At 38.3% G+C, this 20,786-nt stretch overlaps 2 protein-coding genes across 13 annotated transcripts in view; one reads left to right on the forward strand and one right to left on the reverse strand.

Moving 5' to 3' along the window:
* The first annotated feature begins 155 nt into the window (after nt 1–155).
* Nucleotides 156–10,378, forward strand: SLC2A8 (solute carrier family 2 member 8). Of its 2 annotated transcripts, none has more exons than XM_041119615.1 (10): nt 156–360; nt 564–723; nt 922–1,128; nt 2,936–3,035; nt 3,180–3,391; nt 4,126–4,278; nt 4,869–4,977; nt 5,697–5,870; nt 6,499–6,644; nt 6,807–10,378. In XM_041119615.1, exons 1-10 carry the CDS (start codon nt 302–304, stop codon nt 6,942–6,944), a joined length of 1,458 nt encoding a protein of 485 aa, XP_040975549.1. In that variant the 5' UTR covers nt 156–301; the 3' UTR covers nt 6,945–10,378. The 2 variants fall into 2 exon arrangements, with proteins under 2 accessions (XP_040975549.1, XP_029855753.1); XM_029999893.2 differs by having other exon boundaries at nt 159–360; nt 4,126–4,269.
* A 2,786-nt stretch (nt 10,379–13,164) lies between these two features.
* Nucleotides 13,165–20,786, reverse strand: part of GARNL3 (GTPase activating Rap/RanGAP domain like 3) — a 54,548-nt gene continuing 46,926 nt past the window's right edge. For all 11 annotated transcript variants that reach the window (XM_029999883.2, XM_029999888.2, XM_029999892.2 and 8 more), the window contains 7 exons: nt 19,319–19,385; nt 17,197–17,304; nt 16,636–16,754; nt 16,086–16,221; nt 14,769–14,978; nt 14,344–14,455; nt 13,165–13,620 (listed from right to left, as the gene is read on the reverse strand). In XM_029999883.2, coding sequence (XP_029855743.1) covers nt 13,464–13,620; nt 14,344–14,455; nt 14,769–14,978; nt 16,086–16,221; nt 16,636–16,754; nt 17,197–17,304; nt 19,319–19,385 — 909 coding nt within the window. In that variant the 3' untranslated portion in view covers nt 13,165–13,463. The remainder of the gene's footprint in view (nt 13,621–14,343; nt 14,456–14,768; nt 14,979–16,085; nt 16,222–16,635; nt 16,755–17,196; nt 17,305–19,318; nt 19,386–20,786) is intronic.

Consider the following 20,786-nt stretch of genomic DNA (forward strand, 5'->3'; position numbering starts at 1 on the left):
GCGGGGGGAAGGCGCTCCGCAGAGCCCGCTGCGCTCCGTAGCCAGGCAGCTTCCGGCGCGCTCCCCAGACGTCATCACGCCTCGCTGCCACACTCGAGCCGCTTCCGGCCGGAGTCCGGACTGGAGTCTTCGAGCGCCGCGGCGGGCAGCGTGGCCGAGGGCCTGCCCCGTCCCGCCCCGCCCCGCTAACGCTGCCCGCACAGCCTGAACCGAGGCCGCGGCCGGGCGCGCGGCTCGCAGCGGCTGCCCGCGGAGAAGTGGCTGGGGCTGGCCGCGCCGAGGCGCTCCCCGCAGGCAGAGCATGGCTGCAGAGGAGTCTCGCTGCCTGCTGGGCCACGCCGCTTCGGACTCTTGCCCCAGGTGAGCGCGCCGCGACACCCGCCGCTCTGGCGGGCTCGGGGACAGCGGTAGCTGCCCTGGAGCTCGGCCGCGGCCGATAGCGGGGGGCGGCCGAGGCGAGCTCTGGGTCGAGCCCTCTGCCGGCCCCCCCCGGAGCGTTACCGGCCCTCGTAAGGGGCCGGAGGTGGGGGCGGCGTGATCCTTGTCGGCCTCTTCCGCCTCAGGGTGCAGAACAAGAAGCTGTACCTGGCCACGTTCGCTGCTGTCCTGGGACCCCTGAGCTTTGGCTTCGTGCTAGGCTATAGCTCACCTGTTATTCCAGAGCTGAGGAAGATCAGCGATCCTAAATTAAGAATGGACAGCAGTCAAGCCTCGTGGTTTGGGGTAAGTCTCTGTGTGTATGTGCTCCTTGACGGTGTTTTGATCAACAAGTTAATGTTTATTTTGATTTTCAAAACACCTGCATACTCTTGCATGTTTTTTTGGAAGCTGCTATTTACTTTTCAAGATTTTAAAAGGAATTGCTGTCTGTTGTTTATTTATATATATGTAAAATAATTTTTTTTTACTTGTTTTTTGAAGTCAGTAGTAACATTAGGAGCTGCTGCCGGAGGAATACTAGGAGGCTATCTTGTGGATAAAGTTGGGAGAAAGCTGAGTCTAATGCTGTGCTCAATACCATACGTTTTTGGATATATAGTTATTATATCTGCTCAGAATCTTTGGATGCTTTATTTTGGACGAACGCTGACAGGCTTAGCCAGTGGAATTACTTCGCTTGTCGTTCCAGTAAGTAAGATGTTTTTCTCTGTGTGTGTGTGTGCATGTGTGGTGGCTTGTTTGTTTGTTTAGGGGGTGTGTGTGTGTGTGTTTCTTTTTCCTTAGCATTATTATAGGTGGCTTGGGTGAAGTAACTGAATAACTGTAGCCAAGGCAGCTTGTGGATTTAGAAGAAACTGATTTTGATTGTTTTTAATCATGAAGAAAATATAAATAAAAGATATTTTGTTTCTTCTAGTGGCACTTCTGTCCTATGCATTCCTGATACAGTGATGTGATCTTTCAGATTATTAGTCCTTTATTTGATCGCTTCTGTTTATGTTCTCCTGTAGTCTAGTAATATTTATCTCTTCAAATTCCTCATATGTAACATTGGGAGGGAGTTGGTTTGGTTTTTTGTTGGTGTTTTGTTTTGTTTGGTTTTGGTTTTTATTTTTTATTACCAGCTGCTTCTAATAGTCTTATATTTCACTTCAACTTCTTGGTTTTGCAGATAAACTATGGCTGCTCACTCATCCTGGAGTAATGCCAAATAGTGCCTTCTGATTCCATTTAACTGTTATCTTCTGAATATTAACTTTTCCCATGCATTCAGGAATACATGTGCAGTAGGGAAACGGAGATAATGCATTCTGTTGTCATCTGTCTTCTCTGGTATTATTTGACCTCTTGGATCTAGCTGAATAGGTAGTAATGTGAAATAAATTATCTAGAATTCAAATTTGTTTCTTTTCTGGTGGTTCCAGCATTTCTAGCTTTTGAAGTGAGGGGCAAACTAAAAATCAAAGGTTGAAGTACTTGTAATGAAGTATGGAATAAATGCTCGTTCTATATCAATCTAGATGGTTATAAAAATAAAATCTAATAGATTCAGGGTGGTAGGGTCTAAATGATAATCTTGTGCAACTGTCTCTGTTGTTGGAAGCTTGGTTGCTTAGTCTGTTGTGTTAATGTCTTCGGAGGAATTCTGTCTGCTTTATCAACGACTGCTTTCTCTTTGTTTCGTGGAGCTGAGCTCTAGGTTCCCATATGTAAAGGCCTTGACCCACAGCCAACGGTAAAAGATCTATGTGACTGCAGTGATGAGGGAGGAGACTGTCATATGTAATACCAAGTTTTTGTAGCTCTAAATTATTCTTGAAATAAGGATTACTTATTTTCCTTCCAGAAGAAGTAGGAACTGTGACTTTAGAAAGAATTGTATGTATAAGTATGAGGGATTTCTTTTTTATGTATACAGCTAAACTGTAGCTGTTGACTTGGGGTCATATATTAAAAAATAGCTGAGAAGTTTAAGTTGATCCCAAATATTGGATGAGGTGTGATGCTGTTCATATAGTCTGTGTTAAGATGAGCTGTCAATTTTGAACTTCAAGGAGAATGAAATAACTTGCACTCTTTACTTTGAATTAAAAATGTAAAACTTTCATTGCAAACAGTTTTATATGTGGCTTGGGCTACATGTTTATGCAAAGACTCTTCCCAGCTCTAGACTGCTTTGCAATGATGCATTTCTTGTTGAATATGGCTAACAAAGGAAGCTCTTACTAATGCAAGTTTATTCACCTTTGGGATACTGATACTGCATCAACATTCTTCTGGCTTAGGTCCTCCCTTTTTTCCAGGGTTTTTCATAATGCCAGCATACATTTCTGAGAGAGTACTTTTCTACTCACTCCATTTTATTCAGGCTTTTTTTAAGGATGGGAGTTACTAGGAAACACGTCTGTGTTTTTTCAGAAATGAATTACTTACCAAGTCCTTGATCCAAAATTGGATAAAAGTAATTAATAGATGTTTTCTCCCTATGTTTTAGGTGTATATATCTGAAGTATCACATCCTAAAGTCCGTGGTATGCTTGGCTCTTGTGTTCAGTTGATGGTGGTTACTGGCATACTGGGAGCCTACGTTGCAGGTATTGACGTTAGGGCTCTAGGTTATAAAAAAGAATTAGTACATGTAATGAAAGAACTACACTGAAGAATTGAAAGTAAATGTTAATTTGTTTGTACAACTAATTGATGTTCATAGTCCTCTTTCTTTCCTTTCTGTTACCCAGGAGTAACACTAAAATGGCGCTGGCTAGCAGTGTTGTGTTCTTTTCCATCCTGCATAATGCTGTTGTTCATGTCCTTCATGCCTGAAACACCAAGATTTCTGCTGAATCGGAACAAACGCTCAGAAGCCATAGCCTCTTTGCGCTTTCTGCGGGGACCACAAGCGGACCATGAATGGGAATGTAGGCAGATTGAAGCTGGTGTTCAGGAAGAGGTGATGAGAATCTGATGTACTCTTAAAAACCTTTTCATATGGAGGTAACATCTGAAAGCGTGTAGTGTAATTAAAAGGATTTTACCAAAGCTTAGTTAATAGCCTTTTCTACAAATGGCGGTCCAAACCTGTTTCCTCATACAAATGATACTCAAGAAGCAAGTGAGAGTGAATCTTTTTTCCTCTACCTTTCAGCTGCAAGTGCTATCACCGTTGGCTGCCATCAGTGTACATTAGTAGCAATCAGGCTCACGATCTTGTTAATTGTATATCAGCTATCTAGTTTTTTGCTTTATTTAGCAATTTTCTAGGACTGTTCAACACCTCTGACACTAACTTCCTATTGTTTGTGTTGTATGAATGCATTTTCTCTTGCATCTCTAAAAGCATCATTTAGCCTCTTGTGAGATGTCTGCTTAAATAGGCAGGTCTAATCATTGAAGTTTGGTTCCTGCAAACCCTGGATTCATTCATGTTAACTTTCTCTACAAAGTACTGTCAATTTCTGTCTCTAGAACCTGAGAAAAGGGGAAAATTGCTTTTCTGGAGTTCTCAGATACCTCAAATGTAAACATTTTTACTGCTAAGGCACTTAGTTTTGCTAAAGGAGGGGGGCGGGAAACTTACTGAGTTTGAACAGATTGAAATGTTCTGAAGAGGTTTTTGTTGTTGTTTTTGTTCTTTGATTTGAAAGAGGAAATTTTTCACCAAGTCATTGCTTAATTTTTTAACAGGGACTGAATCTCTCTGAATTTAAGAACCCCTCAATCTACAGGCCACTTCTTACTGGTGTGGCTCTCATGTTCTTCCAGCAAGTAACAGGCATTAATGCAGTTATGTTTTATGCAGAAACTATCTTTGAAGATGCAAACTTCAAGGTAACTGGGGTGCGTTTCCAAACTGACAAATGTCTATAATAGTTTGAGCTTAGTCAGTGCTACAGTAAGTCTAAAACACGTAACAAACTGACTTGATAATGATCCTGCCTCTGTCATAAGTAACAGTGTTTGGGTTTTAGTGGGCTTTTTTGGTTTGGATTGTAGACACCCTCTTGACTGTGTTACTCTGGCATACCTGATGTTCTGGGGTTTTTTTGGGGGGGTGGGGGGAAGTATGTTGTGTTTTGCTGGTCTGAAACTTTGATAGTGATAGAAATTCTATTATAGTCATCTTTCTGTATAAATTTTTTTTGTCAGCAGTGTTTCAGAGACAGCGAAACTCTAGGAAGAAGTGGTGGCTTATTTTAAAGTTTATTAAGAGACCAGTATGTTGTGTTAATTTGTTGTGTTAATTGGTGATGTCTTTTTTTTTTTTTTTTTTTTTTTTTTTTTTTTAAATCTACACCCTCCCCCTTAATTTCTGTGGCATAGTTTGTCTTCTTTCAGATTCATGAAACAAATGCATTTGCAATGCTTGATAAGTGATCCTCTTACCAGCCTGGAAGAGCAAATTCTCTCTACCTCTTACTTTATTTCAGGACAGCAGAATGGCTTCTGTTGTTGTGGGTTCTATACAAGTATGTTTCACTGCTGTGGCTGCACTTACCATAGATAAAACTGGACGAAAAGTGCTGCTTTACATATCTGGTAAAACATGTTACTATATATAGTACCAAAACTATATTCTTAACTGTTGGGGGAATTAAGTATTGCAATGTATGCATTTTTAAGTGGTTTTGTATTTATGATTTGGTATAACTATAGACTTAAACTCATAAGAGGAAACTATCACCTTATAGATACATTGTAGGTGGAACCCCTTGAAACTACATATGGCTATCTTTTTGTGTTCTTACCAGGCCAGATTTTATTTTGAAATAGCTATGTCACTGAGACAGTTCTTATACTGCGATAATTTTTTCTGCTTAATGACATTCAATGATGTCATGATACGTTCTCATACCCAAGTTGTCAACAAATGGCTGTTTCAAAGTAATTTCTCCATGGCCGCTGCTATTTTCATGGGACATTGTGGTGTTTAGTTATATAAGACTACAGTTAAAAATTTTAACTTCACAAGTAAATGTGCTAAATAAAACGAATTCCGTTTGATATAGTTATTGTGCTGCACACTCAATATTAATGACTGCTGTCAAGACAGTATTGTTTGGCTAGTGTTTAGAATGCTTGTCTGGCATCTTTCACTCCTGTCAAGGCCAGTGTTTATTTCCAAGAACAGTATCTTTTAAGAAACACTTCTGTTAGGGCCAGCGTACCTTAGATTTGGCTGACCAAGTATGTTCTGTTTCTCAGAAGAATACCCAACTGGCAACCAGTGACAACTTGGGTTATTGCTTACTTTTTAGGGATAATCATGGCGCTCAGTACTGCATTGTTTGGGCTTTACTTTAAAATGGTCCTTTCAAATCAAAACAACTCATCAAATCCTGATACATGGTTCACTCTAAATTCAGCATCCCCAGGAACAGAAAGCGGCATATCCTGGCTTGCAGTAGTGTGCCTAGGGCTCTTCGTTGCTGGTAAGTGGAACACGCTTCTAACTAGCCATTACACAAAACAAACTTTCTGATGAATGTGACAATTTTGTTCCATTTTGTCACATTATTGATGAATGGAAATAAGTTATGTCTTTGACAGACCTTTTCAGTGTATACTGCACAGTTGGGCTGGGGGGTCACAACCCTGGTGATAGAGCTAGCAGCTTAGTAAAGCTAATTTTCTAGAAAATGAGTTTATACCTCCTTGTGCTAATAGTAAGTCGTAATTGCTCAGGTTAAACTGCTTTACAGTTGTTAGTGGAAAAAACAGTCTTTGTTAGTGTCTGAGCCACACTGAATTCTGTGGTGGTACAAGGCAGCAGCTGTTAGAAACAAGGTCAGTTTTTAAGCTTACCAGTTCAGAGATTTCATGGCAAGAAATTCTGCTTGTTAAGAATATTCTTGTAATTAATTTGATGTAAAATGTGCTAGTGTTGATCATGCTGCCCTAAAATAATTTATGCTCTTTCCTTCTGGTAGAGGTACTGTTTTTGGTATCATCCAAGAGTCAAGTGAAAACTGCAACCCCCTTTCTTCACTAACTTGGGCATAATTCAGTCTTCCCTTTAATATATACTTGCATTTATTCTCTTCTGTTTTGTAATTGCAGGTTTTGCCCTTGGCTGGGGTCCTGTTCCATGGCTGGTGATATCTGAAATCTTCCCACTTAAAGCTAGAGGCATATTGAGTGGTGCTTGTGTGTTAACAAACTGGGTTATGGCCTTCTTGGTAACCAAAGAATTTCATGATTTTATAGTAAGCATCATAAATTACAATCTGAACTTTCTTTTCATAGGGAAATTTATTAAAGATGCTCCTGAGAGAGCCTTGAGCCATAGTCTTCTCTGGCAATACAGAACTGTAATTGTGCAGTAGTGAGCTGTAATAATGTGGCTTTTGTTGTTTCCCTTCCCTCAGGGTTTCTTAACATCCTCTGGCACGTTCTGGCTCTTCTCTGCATTCTGCTGCCTCAATATAACTTTTACAGCCTTTTATGTTCCTGAAACAAAAGGACAGACCCTGGAACAAATTGAGGCCTACTTCAGAAGATCTTAATCCTAAGGCTTTTTATGTTGATATGAAACCTTCATATCATGAATTATGGTGCTATGGTTGAAATTAACTGGCCAATATCTCAGTTACTAAACTTGCCATCAAATAATTTTAATGAATTTTGTAAAACCTGAATTCTGTTTTTTAAAAAAGTATCTATGGGGATCTGCATAGACTTCTGCATACTCCCTGTAGTAAATCTCCCTTGTGCAGGTCTTGGACATACTCTTTGTCTTCAATACCTGTGTCCTTTTCACCTAGTGCAGACTGACTATAATGGCCAAGTAAGAATGTTAAATGTATTGGCCAGTATCTTTTTTCTAAGATGTAAATTAAGATCTAATTTTGTAAATAAATAAATTAAATTTCCATGGTCTACTTGACCTTTCCCTTATGGTACATCTTACAGTGAAGAAATTAATGATGTAGCCTGGCTAATGTTAATTTCAGACTGCAGTACTTTACCTTTGTGTTGCTGTTAACTATTTACAACAAGTCTTGGTCCCAACTGGAGACGAATGCTTGGCTTTCATGGGTGTTAAGTGTTAAAAGTTGCCGTTATTTTTTTTTCTATTGCTGTCAAGGGGGCTAGGAATGCATTTAAATCACAAGAAGGGTTGTAGCTCTTAAGAGAATGTATTTTAGAATTCAAGAGCGAGCATTGTTTTTCAAAAGGAATTACAAGGTCTTGGAGACAGCAGGAATATACTCTTAGTCAGAAAAGGAGAAAAACTATCTTTTTTAGTGTTAATTTAAGGGGTAAAGATCACCAACTGGAGCAGGTCTCTGAAAGTCTAAATGATACCTGGAAACACAAACCAATGCTGGATATAGTTCTTGTCAAAGATGGGTAATGCGTAAGACACAAACACCAGCGTCACAGGTATGATACAGCACTTAAATGAATGACATCTCTGAAACAAAATTTCTAGAGAACTCAAATGGAAACAGTAATCCAGCGCTGTCTGCAATAGTGTACTACCTCCTGTCTTTTTAGTTTCTTGTCTGATGAACCAAATTTGGAAAAGGCATTAGTTCTGCATGTGTGAAAGAAGTGAGGTCAAATTTATGGTATATTACACATGAAGGAATAAATCATCTGTTACTCCTTCACAAAGATGATAAATGGCACTTAAAACAGTTCCAGCTGTGATAGGACTGTTTCTATTTGGATGTCACATCTAAAACACAAACCATATGCACTATCACATGACAATAAAAACAATGGTAATACATTGGCATTTAAGACAAGTGGTAGATAAAGAGTTTTTGATCACAAACATAGCAACAGTCTTAACAATATGCAATTATTAAATTACAAAGCAGCTGACATTCCAGGTTGATAACACTTTTTGCATAAACCTTTAGAGACATAACATTTTCCATTCAACCAGCTACATACCTAATAAATAGAGCTATAAATAAATATGCAGAAAATAATCTCTTAAATTTTCTCTTTAAATCATGTGCTAATAACATGATTTCCAGTAGCAACCAGGAGTCAGTCAGTTGCAGGTCAGCAACAAAGTGAAGCAGCTAGGCAGTATACAGGGTGGTGAAGTTGCTGTGCTCAACTAGTAAGAGTAAAAATACTTTCTAACCTGCATGCAAGTACAGATGTTTGCTGCGTACTGTTATATAAGCTTTCCTGTATTGTTAATAAGAAGTTCTCAGGGTATAATTTATTCCTCTGCAAAATCAGGCTAAGCCTACCTGAGAAAATACTGCTTTAACAGAATTAGCAAGCACTGTGCATATGAACCATGACATCAAATTGTTAATAATGACAATACTAGGGTACTCATTTTCATACAGAGAAGGCAACAAAAAATGATTCTTAATTCCTGCCCCCACGCTGCCCAAGATCACATTACTTCAGATTCCTATATATGCTTAGGATTTTTAATCCCTTGAAACTTGTGGTAGAAATTACAAATATATACACATATGTATGTATATACATACATATGTATATACATATATCATCTTTTGCGTTTGGATGTGGTTTTTAATCTCAAATGCAGACTAAGCAAACAGCTCTGGAGAAGCTGCTGCATCTGCAAGCACAAGTTATAGACCCACACCTTTAGGAAAACATGCATGAGCTTGAATCCGTGGCTTGGTCAAATATACCTACAACAGCAGAAAGTAAATGTCAGGAGGAGCAACCTTAAACATATGTAACTGGTTGTGTAATAGTGTTATAATTGATGTGGGTGCTACCTGTTCCCTGCCGTGTTTAAATACTTAGTTGACTGGCCTAGTACTAAAAAAAAAAATTAAAAAAAAATATACATACATATTTTAATTTGAATCTACCCATCAATTACAAATGCTTGGACATGTATAGAAATAGTCACATGAAGGCAGACAGCAAACCTGCTGTTCATTCTGGGTGCCACTTGCCTCCTGTTTGTTATGCATCACAAAAAAATACGCCAAACACCAACCACCTCCCCACCCCCCAAGAAACCAAACCAAACCAAAAAAACCCCCACCCCCCCAGCTCCAAACCAGGAAAGGATTGGCATCAGAACAGGCCGTACTTATCTTTGTGCACCAGGTAACCGAAGGTATCCATACATCCATTCAACCTAGAGTCCAGATCTCTTGCTACCATGAATATAACCTAGCCCTTTCAAATTACATGTGGGTCTTTCGTTATCTCTCCTTAGAGAGAAGTATTTTGTTACTCTCAAACATTTATAAAATTTATGTACACTGCATTGCCACTAGAAGGGCAAGCTGGACAGGAATGATTGTTAGTCTGCAACAGTTCCTAAAGCCCAAACTGTAGATTCAAAGATCATCTTTTCTCTCATCTATGAGATGGTCAGCCAACACCAAGAATGCAGGCTAAAGGCAGCTTTAGCATAAGATATGTAAGTAGTAAGGATTGTGCTTAGGGTGGACATGGCTCCAATTTGTGCCCAAGACTACTTTCTGAGTTTTAATGAGTAGATGCACACACATGCTGGAAAAGCAGAAGGGAAACAACATGGCTCTAAGGCTGGAGTGAACAACAATTACAGAGCTGTCCATCCCAGTAGCCTTCCAACAAGCCTTGTCATTTGACACCGGTCTGAAGCAGGAGAGGTTGCATAGGTGTACAAAAACCTTGCCCTTTATAAATGATGCACAAGAGCTTATAAATCAATACTACCAGCTGGCTTTTGTTTTGATTTTAATTAGCAGTCTGAATGGTATGGATCTAAGACAATAGTTTGAGAGAAACAATGGCTAGAAGTTAGTTCAGAGGATGCCAGCTCATCACACTAAGAGGCATGTAACTCATGGCAGTTTGATGAGACTGTCAAGAGCCCACAGAAACTACATCCTAGTACAGTGGATATTTGTCCAGTTGTGCCAGCAATTTCACATTATTGTGTGATATTTTGTCTTTTGATACAATAAATGTGATGAAGACCTTCACAGAATTTGGTTCCCGTTGCTTGTGTTAAACAAAATTTTTACCATGTTCTCTACCTTCTACCTATACTCTGGGCTGTTCTTGTACAGTAAGTAGGTCGTAAACTTCATATACGTGACCCTAAAGCTTCACCTACCATCTCTGGGTGTCATACAAACCAAACTAATGTTGCCTTATGCCTCCCAACTTCTTTTGCTAGGTCTAATATTATCCCCACATCCCTGCAAGACATGCTGATTAATTACAGAAGCAGAAACTCAAGAAGCAGCAGCCTTGTTAAGGCACTTACTGCATACATTAGGAATGAAGACAGGTAATTTTTTTCCAGGGTTCAGATCCTTCCTGTCCAATATGAGTAATAGTCTGTTAGGTCTGGTAGATCCCATTGTGATCTCTGTAACAGCTTGCACCTGACCCATTAAGTCAAGCGATAGCATAAAATTCAGATGGGGGGGGGGGGGGGGGAGGCAATTGCTGGGCTTCCTTCTTCAAACTATACCAACATCCTGTTCCAGATTAAGTACCATGAAGCTAGTCTGATCTGGTTTTGTCTAGTTTAAGCAATCAAATTTAATCTGTACTCCTCACAGTCCTTTTGCTGTTTGTTAGTATTTGCTAGATGTCATCAATGCTGTGATTACAGGCAGACCTTGGAAGGTTCTCACACACATACACTCACACACTCTCTTACTTTACAGCAATACTTTATAGCCACTGGTGTTGTTCTGGTTAAAAAAAGTAACCCTTGCTTTATGGCCCCTCTTTCTATAATCACGTCTCCGTTATGACATAAATGCCACATCTATATGCATCCTGACTACCATCATATCCAGTGGTCAAGCTTTCTGTCAAGCTTTCCTCATTCTTCTTTATCTCCCTCGTGCTCCATCTCTAAGGCTTGTCTTTCAGGATGCCTAAACAGGTGGTTTGTTCAGGTTCTTCAAAACAAGTCTTAAAATCTCCATATATTGCTTCAACTGCTATCGAACTATGGTTTACTCATGTTAAAATCACACTAGAATAGCACAGGTGAATATGTGCAGTATATTTCAAATCTGATATCCTAACACTGCAAAGTTTCCAGTTAAAATTGTATTCTAACTAAAGCCCCAGTTTTGCAACACACTGGTACAGTCTTCTAAAACACCCACATAACAGAAATTAAATACTACATCAATAAATTCATTTATGGAAAAAAGGTGATGCTTTTGCTTTCTAAAAATAGCTAAGTGCAAGCCATGCTCCCTAAAATGGATTCTGTAAGTCCACAGAAGTGTTTACAACTTCCAGGAGAATAAGCACCACATGATACTTTCAGATTGATTTTTTTTAAACCTTAGCTGCCCAGATAAATAGGACAGTGTAAATTAACACAATCTCTGGAAATAACATTCTCAAAAAGAATTACAAGCTCTTGCAAAGACTTTGAGCTGGCACTTCCCTTTTAGATGCTTATTAAGGCTCACCCCACACATCTATGAGTGCAAAAATACTAAAATAATAGCAGCCACTGGTTAATACTGCTTCTGCTCCTAGATTAATTACTGTTGAAAATATTGCTTCTTTCCTTGATCAGCCACTCCACCTGAGAGTAAGAAATGATCCTTCCAGACAAGGCCTTGCATATTTTCTTAAGTGGAGCAATTAAGCCATTACATACAATAAACTGGGCAAAAAATACTTTGCAAAAACAGTTTTACATTCAGACAGACCGAAGCAAAAGGCACAAATCTCCAGATGGTCATGCTTGGACAGAAAGTGAAATCATGACACATAAATGGTATTCCAAAATAAAATCAAGGGTACAGAGCATTTCTACATACAGAACAAGAAATACTTGCTAATAAAGCTAAAAATCTTCATATATAAAGAGCCTGGAAGCATCACACTTTCATGGAAAAAAAAAAAACAAAAAACCAAACAACCCAAAAAACCCAAACAACAAAAATAAACCCAAACAAAACAAAACCCTTTCAAAATACTGTTTAAAATTGATTTTTGGCACAGAGGAAAGGGTTAAAAAAATAATCAAGCTTTAAACATGAAACCCTGTCCTTTAACATAACAAAAGATCTAAGATGACTATTTCATCATAGAAAACTAGCTTCTTAGCAGTGGAATTTCAGTCTGGATCCAGTTAGAAAAATATGATTATGTGGAATAATGACTTACACTGTTGGTGCAACAGCAGACAACAGCTAATTCTGATGCCTGCATAGGAATCTTTGTGTAGTCAGAAAGAAAATCAGGGGTTGGCTCTTCTGCCTGTAATGAGAAAATCTGTAGGTGCACTACAGTAACAGTTTTCCAGTAGATGGAAAAATACAGTTGGTTTTGTTTTGTTTTTTTATTTATTTATTTCCAATTCTTAAGGAATATTTTGAAAGTTTGTGTTTTCTATAAAAAGACTCTCTGCTCAAGGATTCTTAATGCCAAAACAGTTTTCAAGTTTCTCTAAAAAATGTGCATGGACAGGCCAGAACAAAGAAAGCAGCATCTTCATATCTTACCTGATATTTATAGAACATCCTTGATTCTTCAGTGAACGTACCATAGCTGCATCATTTCAAGGACAGACTACACTGTTTGGAAAGACCTTGCCTGCAAGCCTTTTTTTGTTGTTGTTTTGTTTTGTTTGTTTTTTTAAAGACTGAAAAACCAAAAGGAGCAATTGATGTTATAAAATTCCTCTTCCCACATGACATAGACTGTTCTAGAACAACTCATGATAGTAATAACAGTGATTAACTTAGCTGAATGTCATTCAGGTACCTCACATTTTAAGACGCTCAGAACAGGTAATACTTTTTATTTACTTCAGTTTCAGCCTAAATCTCTCATTGATTACCTACTGTTAGAATGCCACAAAAAGTAATGGTTCATTAACTGAGAAAAGAAAACATACCTATGTCAAAGATACAAGCATCATCAAATCAGGCTGAGCTAGTCAGAACAATATGGGTTCTATAAAGATTGATCACCAATACTTCCAGCCACATTTTACCACTAGAAGCAGTGTTTGTGACATTCCCATAGAGCTCATGGAGTTGTAAGAAAATGTGAAGTAAGGAAGAAAGGTTTTAAGACTGTCTTCACTTCAAGTCAATGATGTCTTCATCATATAAAGAAATCAGCTGAAATGGATAGCTAGATGGTGAGCTCTCCTCCCTGTTTGCTAAAGTATCAGGATCTGAGCTAGTAGAAAGATGACGTCCTTCAGAATAGCTTTCAAAAGAGCCTGAGATTATCCTGCAAAGAGGAAGACAAAAGTTACTAAAAAAATGCACAGATCAGAGCAAGTAGGATCAATGGCTATTTCTAGATTCAATCAAGTTATCCTAAAGACAGAGACAGACCATTAAAACTGAGTTCTCTCTGTTTTTACTCTACTGAAAATCATTAATAAGCAATGTTAATGAAGCCCCCAGCCCAAATATTTTCCAAATAGTGAAACAAATCAAACACGGTTTTACATTGCAGCAGATTTTTTGTTTGTTTTGTTAATCTCGGTCTACTGTATCTTGGCTGAATTCTGCCACTACTCTACACAAACACAGTGAAAACGAGAATGGCAGTGGGGTCAGGTAAGCAGAGCCAAACAGACAAATGCTAAGGTGTTTCTTCACAAAATTTATTCTGGAAATAGCAACACAAGAGCATACGAAGAAAACAGCAAGCAAGCCGGCACAGTGCAGATCCAGTAGTCCAAATCCTAATGACAGGCTCAACTGCAGCAGGTACCCACAAAATCCCATTTAGTCTTGCTTTGCCCATTAACATGTCTTTAGCAAAAAGTATAATCGTTTCAGTACTTACAGTATTTAGATACTCCAACAAACACATTAGCATGAAATTCATATTGGTATACAAAGGTCTCAGTCAGCCCCGTGCCAACTGAGATAAGCACGAACAATGAATTCTGAAAACATTTACAGTCTAACTTAGGTTCTTTTCTAAAGCCAGTGTATTTACCTGTCACTACTAGTTGATCTTACTGCTCCCTGCTTGGGGTCTGACTGTCTTCGAGGAACCTTTTTTTGCTTCTGTGCACTTTCTGTCTTGGGTATGGGCTCATCCAAGAGGCCTCAATAAAGGAATAAAAGACTTAATCCTCTCAACAGAAAATAAAGCATTCATGAAAACGTTAATGTATCTGTCACTGGTTTCCATTATTAACTAAATAGTTTCCACCTGGCTTAGAATATGGTCACCTTATATGTGATCAGACACTGGCTAGACTATTTGCAAATAATATTTTCTCGCAGTTTCATTTGTTTGTTTATACTACTTATTTATGAATACTGGTTGCATGTTACAAATCTGACTGTGATGGTCCAAAGATTAGAAATTATATACTTAGCAATTGATATGTACACTGAAGAACAAGGAGAGTTTACCCAGCAATTCTTTACGTGTTCTGCTTGCAATTTCTTTAATTTCCATACGAGATAAGGATAGCGAGTGAGTAACTGGAAGAGAGGCAATGCCACTGGATGGTGTAGTAGTGATAACCTTGGGAGCCAAAGGTGACTTTAGAGGTCGTTCAATGCTTCGCCCAACTAGATTACTGAGAGGAATTTTGTACAGGTTTTTGCATGGAACTTCACCTGAAACACAAAAGGAAAAAACAATGTTACACTTTCACAATAGTATCCGTTTTTAATACTTCCAAACAAAAAGTTATACTTGTGCTGGGTGCTTTTTAGCCCAAATAAAGAAGATCTTTCTTGCCCCAGAGATCTTTCAATATAAACAGGCTAGGAGGAGGAAGAAATACAACCACATTGTGCAGACTTACAATTTGACTTAGAGAGAAAAAGATTGACTCTTGGTGATGTGATGAATCAGCAGTGGAACTAGGAAGTAAATTTACATGTCCTGAGGCTGGTATTCTGACTATTACACCATGACTCTGCACTCTGTGCAATATTCCCCATGTATTTTAATATGTTGCAAGTATATTGGAGCCTAGATTCCAAGTTGTTCGAATTATGGCTCCTCTTCTTAGGTGACATAAAATACCACGTGTTTTCCTAACTCCTAGAAAGAAACCCACAACTTACCATCAATAGCACTGCCTTTTAAAAACTGAAATTATGATTCCTTTCTCCTTTCCCCTTCTGCCAACAGTGCAGCAGCAGATTTAAGTGAAGAAGATATACATACATCTTGCATTATCTAGTGGATGTTCCCTTGTTTCTCCATTATTGTTCCCCTACAGACTGATTGTTCACAGATCATGTTACAGTAAATTGACTGTGCAAACTCTTTCGAGGCTAGAACTACTTCTTACTTTTGGTTCGCAAAAGAACTTTAACCATCCAGTGGTAGTTTAGCTTTTCTTAAATGAAAGGAATGGTGTTTGTGCAATCTCAAGTTTTCCCACAATTTTATACCTGTTTTCGCATTATTAGTCTTGGCCATATTGCCAAAGAGTCATCAAGCTACTGAAGCTTAATTCCTTCCCTCCTACAGAAATGATTTCTTTAAAACAATGCTACCATGCATTCAGAAGCGATACCATGGGGCAAAAGCTCAGCCAGGTGCTTCATATCTGTGGATAAACAGAAAATCTCTATCTTCCAGACTCTCAACTAGGTACTCAAAATCTTCTACCTGATCAATTTCATCTTACTAAAGATCAGCTGCACTAAGATGTGATAGCTGTTTGAATGATCAGAGATCATTATTCAAGCTGCCTGGAAACATGTTACCTTCTACAGAAGAAAGAGGACATTCTGGCATGTCATAAGCTGTTGGCGTTTGAGGAGAACTCCTTGAACTCATTTCCTTAGAGCTGCTGTCAGATGATCCACTTACTGCAGCAGTAGCTTTAAAATAAATATCTGACTGAAATGACAAATAACTCATCATTAGTACAGCAAGACTTTCTTAACCATCTTCTGAGTAAGAACTCAGATGTTTTTCCACTACGTTCTATTGCCACTATTGCTGTATTGCTGCTAAGTCAGCTAGGGCTGGTCATGGAAAGGTTATCCCACTCTAAGTGGAGGAAACATCTGTGATGTTGAGGATAGCTTTGCCCATAAACAGTCAAATATCTCACATATGCATTACTGTTAGCAATAAAGGACAGTGGTATCAATTCTGATTTGCTTTGTACTTGATATAAACTAAGAGCACACAGTTGAACAGTTACCACAGATCAAGTAGCACATGTTTAAGTTTTGGTTTGTTTGGTTTTTGTGAATTAGATCCCAACATATCACAGAAATAGTCAAACATGATTTTCCTGTGTCTTACCCTTGATGCTACAAGTTGAAGCTCAGGTACAACTGCTGTGTGGACTAAGTTTCCATTCACCACTAATCGGATCTCAATGGAATCAGTAGTGAAGGCAAGGATATAAGGGAAAGCACAGACTGCAATGAAACAAAAATTATTTGGCAAGAAAAAATGGTTAATGTAAATGTTTCCTGGATGCTCCATGAAAACTGTTCTCGAGTATCTGACCTCTTCTGGCATCTCCCTTTCCTATGCAAAGGGTTGTCTAACATACTGATGGACATTAAGCTACATCAAGCCTGAAGAAAACTTCACTCTCCATGCCTGGCAGAACATAGACTGAATGGAAAATTAAAAACACAAAAAAGAGAAAGGAAAAAAAGGTTCAGCAAAGGAAGAACTTGGCACCAAGGCTCCACTTTTTTAAATTATCATATGCAGAAACTTAGCTAAAGTGGCATGATGAATGTTACATACTCATTCCTAGCACACATACATAGTATTTCCACTAACAGCCAAGTGCAAGCCTAAATGGTAATGAAAAAAACAGCCATCTAGTAAAAACAGACATTTTCTTACCTACAGCATAAGGAACTTGATTCCAGCTGAAGTGGAAGTCATAAGCCGATGGCTGGATCAGTGGAGAACCTCCATTGAAAGGATATACCTTTCTGTATTGGCAAACATCTGTAACAAAAGAGAAAAAAGAAGCACCCACCACTTTACACTGCAAGTGACAAACACTAACTTTATACGCAGATTTTGCAGAAGTGCGGGCATTATATACATAATCAAGCGTTTATGTAGAAGTCCCTCTATATTTAAACAGATAAGGGAAATGTGCCTCCTCTGTGAACACAGCACTTGAAAGATGAAAATAAAAGATCTACATTTTAATAAGTTGTCATATTTCACAAAGTAAGTATTACTCTGTTTCAACAGTTATCAGTTCCTTACCTTGTCTATGGATAGAGTAATAGGCAAGAAAAATTCAGAAAGCAGTGTCAGCAGAACTGTACCTCTCTGCCCTTCAAGCACCCATATGCTGCTGTTTACATTCTTTGAAGACTGTTATACACACAGGATATTACAGACACCAAGATTTCATTAATCACATACCTTTTGAACCTACTTCTTAGCTGCTGTAAGTCCAATGATTCTGAAATTAACAGTCTTTCTACAAGTCAGACATGAATGCTGGCTTATACAGCTTCTCACTGGCAATGCAATTCTGAATTTTTAATTTGATAGATCTAGATAATGGGGAACTTTACCTTCTACTACCAACTGATTTTTCTTTAAACACATGCACTAGTGCTGATCAAACATCTATTAAAGTTCAGGACTTGAGAAGTTGTATCAGAAAACAAGAAAGCTTAAAGACGAGATGCAATTGCAATCATTTTTTTTTCTTGACAAGCTCATATGAGCGTACTGAGGGCTCCAGGTAAACATTTATGACCCTCTCAAATACGTGCTGCTTCCAGCTCTTTTCTATTTTTTAGGCAAAATTCTGGTTTTTTTCCTGTAATTGATGTTCTTAGACTGAATCAAAGTTTATATCCAGAAATGTATTACAGGTATTTTGCTAAATACAAACTTAGGACACTGCCAAATCCTGTGTTTTCAGATTTGTTCTATGATGATCCTTTCAGAATTATAAAACTCTCTAAAGAACAAATGTAGGTTTCCCTGTGACGCTGTCCTAGAAATAGGAATTCAAGTTGCTGCAAGCCTGTGCAGCACCTTTATTGTAATTTTAAGATCAGCTAAGTTTGTTAGCTTTGGCTCAGCAATGGGTCTACTAAAGGGGAACTGATTCTGTGCAGAAATATAGGTGGGAATTCACTACGCTCTGCCAGATAGCTTTTTAGTTCTGAAGCAGTGCTAAATGAACCAGAACCAGGTTGGATCTGGCAAGCAACCAGAACCAGTAAGGCCTCACAGAGCATAGAAAGATACAGTTTAGAGACACTTAAAACTTGCTCCGTGGTACCAAAATGATAGCTAGTGCTGAAACATAGGAGTATTTATCCTGTCTCCATCAATGTTCACTTTGAAGAGGCAAACAGGACACGCCTTCTGCAACAGAGAAAGCTGTGCCTTGTCCTTCAGCACTGCCTAAAAAGGCTGCTTCATGCCAAGATCTTCTATTTTCATGAGGATCAGAAGAAAAAGTACCGGTGTGCTACAGAGAAGAGCATATGTGTGTTATATCCAAGGCCGTTTTATAAAAGGAGACTGAGAGAATTACAATGAAATAATGCAACAGTGCCAAGAAGCAGGTGGAAGAAAAAGCACAAAGACAGAATGGGACAGCACACAGAGGAAAAAGGGGTGGAATGCTAAATTGTACGTGTCTTGAAAACACCCAGTAAGTGTGTACCTAAAGAATGAGCTAGATCTGAAGAAATAGGACTTTTGTGAGTAAGATGGTAACATCTATAAATTTATAGATACACATCTATATACCTGAAAATAAAACCTAACAGCTAGCATGTCTAAATTCAACATACCCTGCAATAAAATACTTCAATTCCTAGTCTTTCTAATACACATTTAAATTCAAAAGAACATATATTGAAAAACTGCCCATGAAACACTGAACTTTATGTTAAAATACAGATCTAGACTCCAGTGAAAAAGGAATTACATATTCAGACTGAGGTATTACCATTTTCAGTCTTCCCTAAATACTTACAGTTATAACACAACAGTAGGCCAGCTTCACCATCTTCATATACATCAATAGCTGCAACAAAATTAACCTGTAATGATAATGGGCAAGGGTAATGAACAGGCAGAGGATACTGAGGTTATTACAACCAGGTTTTGATTAGCAAGCAATACAATCAGTTGGGGGAGTGCACAACTACAGATTTAAAAAAAAAAAAATAAAATTAATTTTTCAAATGCAGCCTCTTTGTGATTAATTTTCAGGATGCTCTCAGGACAGAAATAAATTTCTTTTGTATTCAGTTCTGTACAGTAGTGAATATTCAATACCACATCAACAGTATAAAGCAATAAAAACTTACACAACTTCTTTGGCAATATGAATTTTGGGAAATGGGGTGATTTCAGGACAGCTGTGAATCAACGTGATATGCTAAAAATAACAATTCTTTTCAAAAAGTGAAATCCAAAAAGCTCCATTGCACATCGTGACTAGCAGAAAGATCAGATGCACCAATTAGTGGTTCAAAACCACTAACACTTACAGAATTCGATAGGGATGTACTTAAGGATTACTAATAGGCTGAATTTAGAAACTTGAGAACCAATGCTGGATAAACCACAGTATTTTTTACATAGCATAGGCTACATAAATTCTTGTATTTCAACTCTGTATTTGTCTTTTACAGTTAGATTAAAAAACCCAAACCAGCCATAAAAAGTAGGGTATCTGGTCAGGAAATGAGAACTTATTAGTGAAATACGTAGGATTACATTAGACAAATGCTTTGCAGACCACAATATTTACTGCTTGGGCAGGGAGAGGGGCTGGAGACCGATTCCATCAACAGCAGTTCTTTGACTTTCCTTTGTACAATAAGCTAGATGTTCACCTCTTGATTCAAGATTACTGTATAGGTCAAGAACTGTTAAACAGACCTGGAAGTTTCTATATCTATACCAAATGCATTTTGACCCAACCTTTGTAGTGACTGAAAGCCACTTCTGCTCTGTTATGCATGGAAATAATTTTGTGTCCCATCTCAACATCAGAAAAATCACTGGCTCAGCTCGTATTAATTGTCTGCTTTGCTTGTGTTCTCAAAGGAAACAAGGATTCCTGGGGAGAAGAGGAACAGGGAGAATGGGGGCTGGTGGTAGTGTACTTCTCCATCCCTATTCTTTACTTGTAGCTCCTCCCCATCCAGATTAATACAGATTTCCAGTGCTGTGGAGAAGTTTACACTGTTATCACCCATGCTACGAGTACCAAACCTCTTCATCATCAGATCTGAATAAAAATACAGGTGATTTAAAAAGAAAATAATCTATCAACAAGAACCATCAAATGAAAAGAGTAGTCCCTTACCTAATTATGAGGAAGAGAGTCAGTGAAAAACAACAAAAAAAGATTAACTGTGCAAAATCTTCCTTTTTTTTTTTCTGACTAAAGCTATATGTCCACATCATATTTAGAAACAATTACAATTATC

The sequence above is a fragment of the Aquila chrysaetos genome, chromosome 24, assembly GCF_900496995.4.
Source record: "Aquila chrysaetos chrysaetos chromosome 24, bAquChr1.4, whole genome shotgun sequence".
Taxonomy (NCBI): domain Eukaryota; kingdom Metazoa; phylum Chordata; class Aves; order Accipitriformes; family Accipitridae; genus Aquila; species Aquila chrysaetos.

What these genes read in the sequence shown, in the direction of transcription:
- SLC2A8 (XM_041119615.1), top strand. Translation starts at nt 302, where the DNA reads ATGGCTGCAGAGGAGTCTCGCTGCCTGCTGGGCCACGCCGCTTCGGAC. An exon ending in AGTGCTGCTTTACATATCTG is followed by an intron (nt 4,978 to 5,696) that starts GTAAAACATGTT and finishes CTTACTTTTTAG; the next exon opens with GGATAATCATGGCGCTCAGT. An exon ending in AAGAATTTCATGATTTTATA is followed by an intron (nt 6,645 to 6,806) that starts GTAAGCATCATA and finishes CCCTTCCCTCAG; the next exon opens with GGTTTCTTAACATCCTCTGG.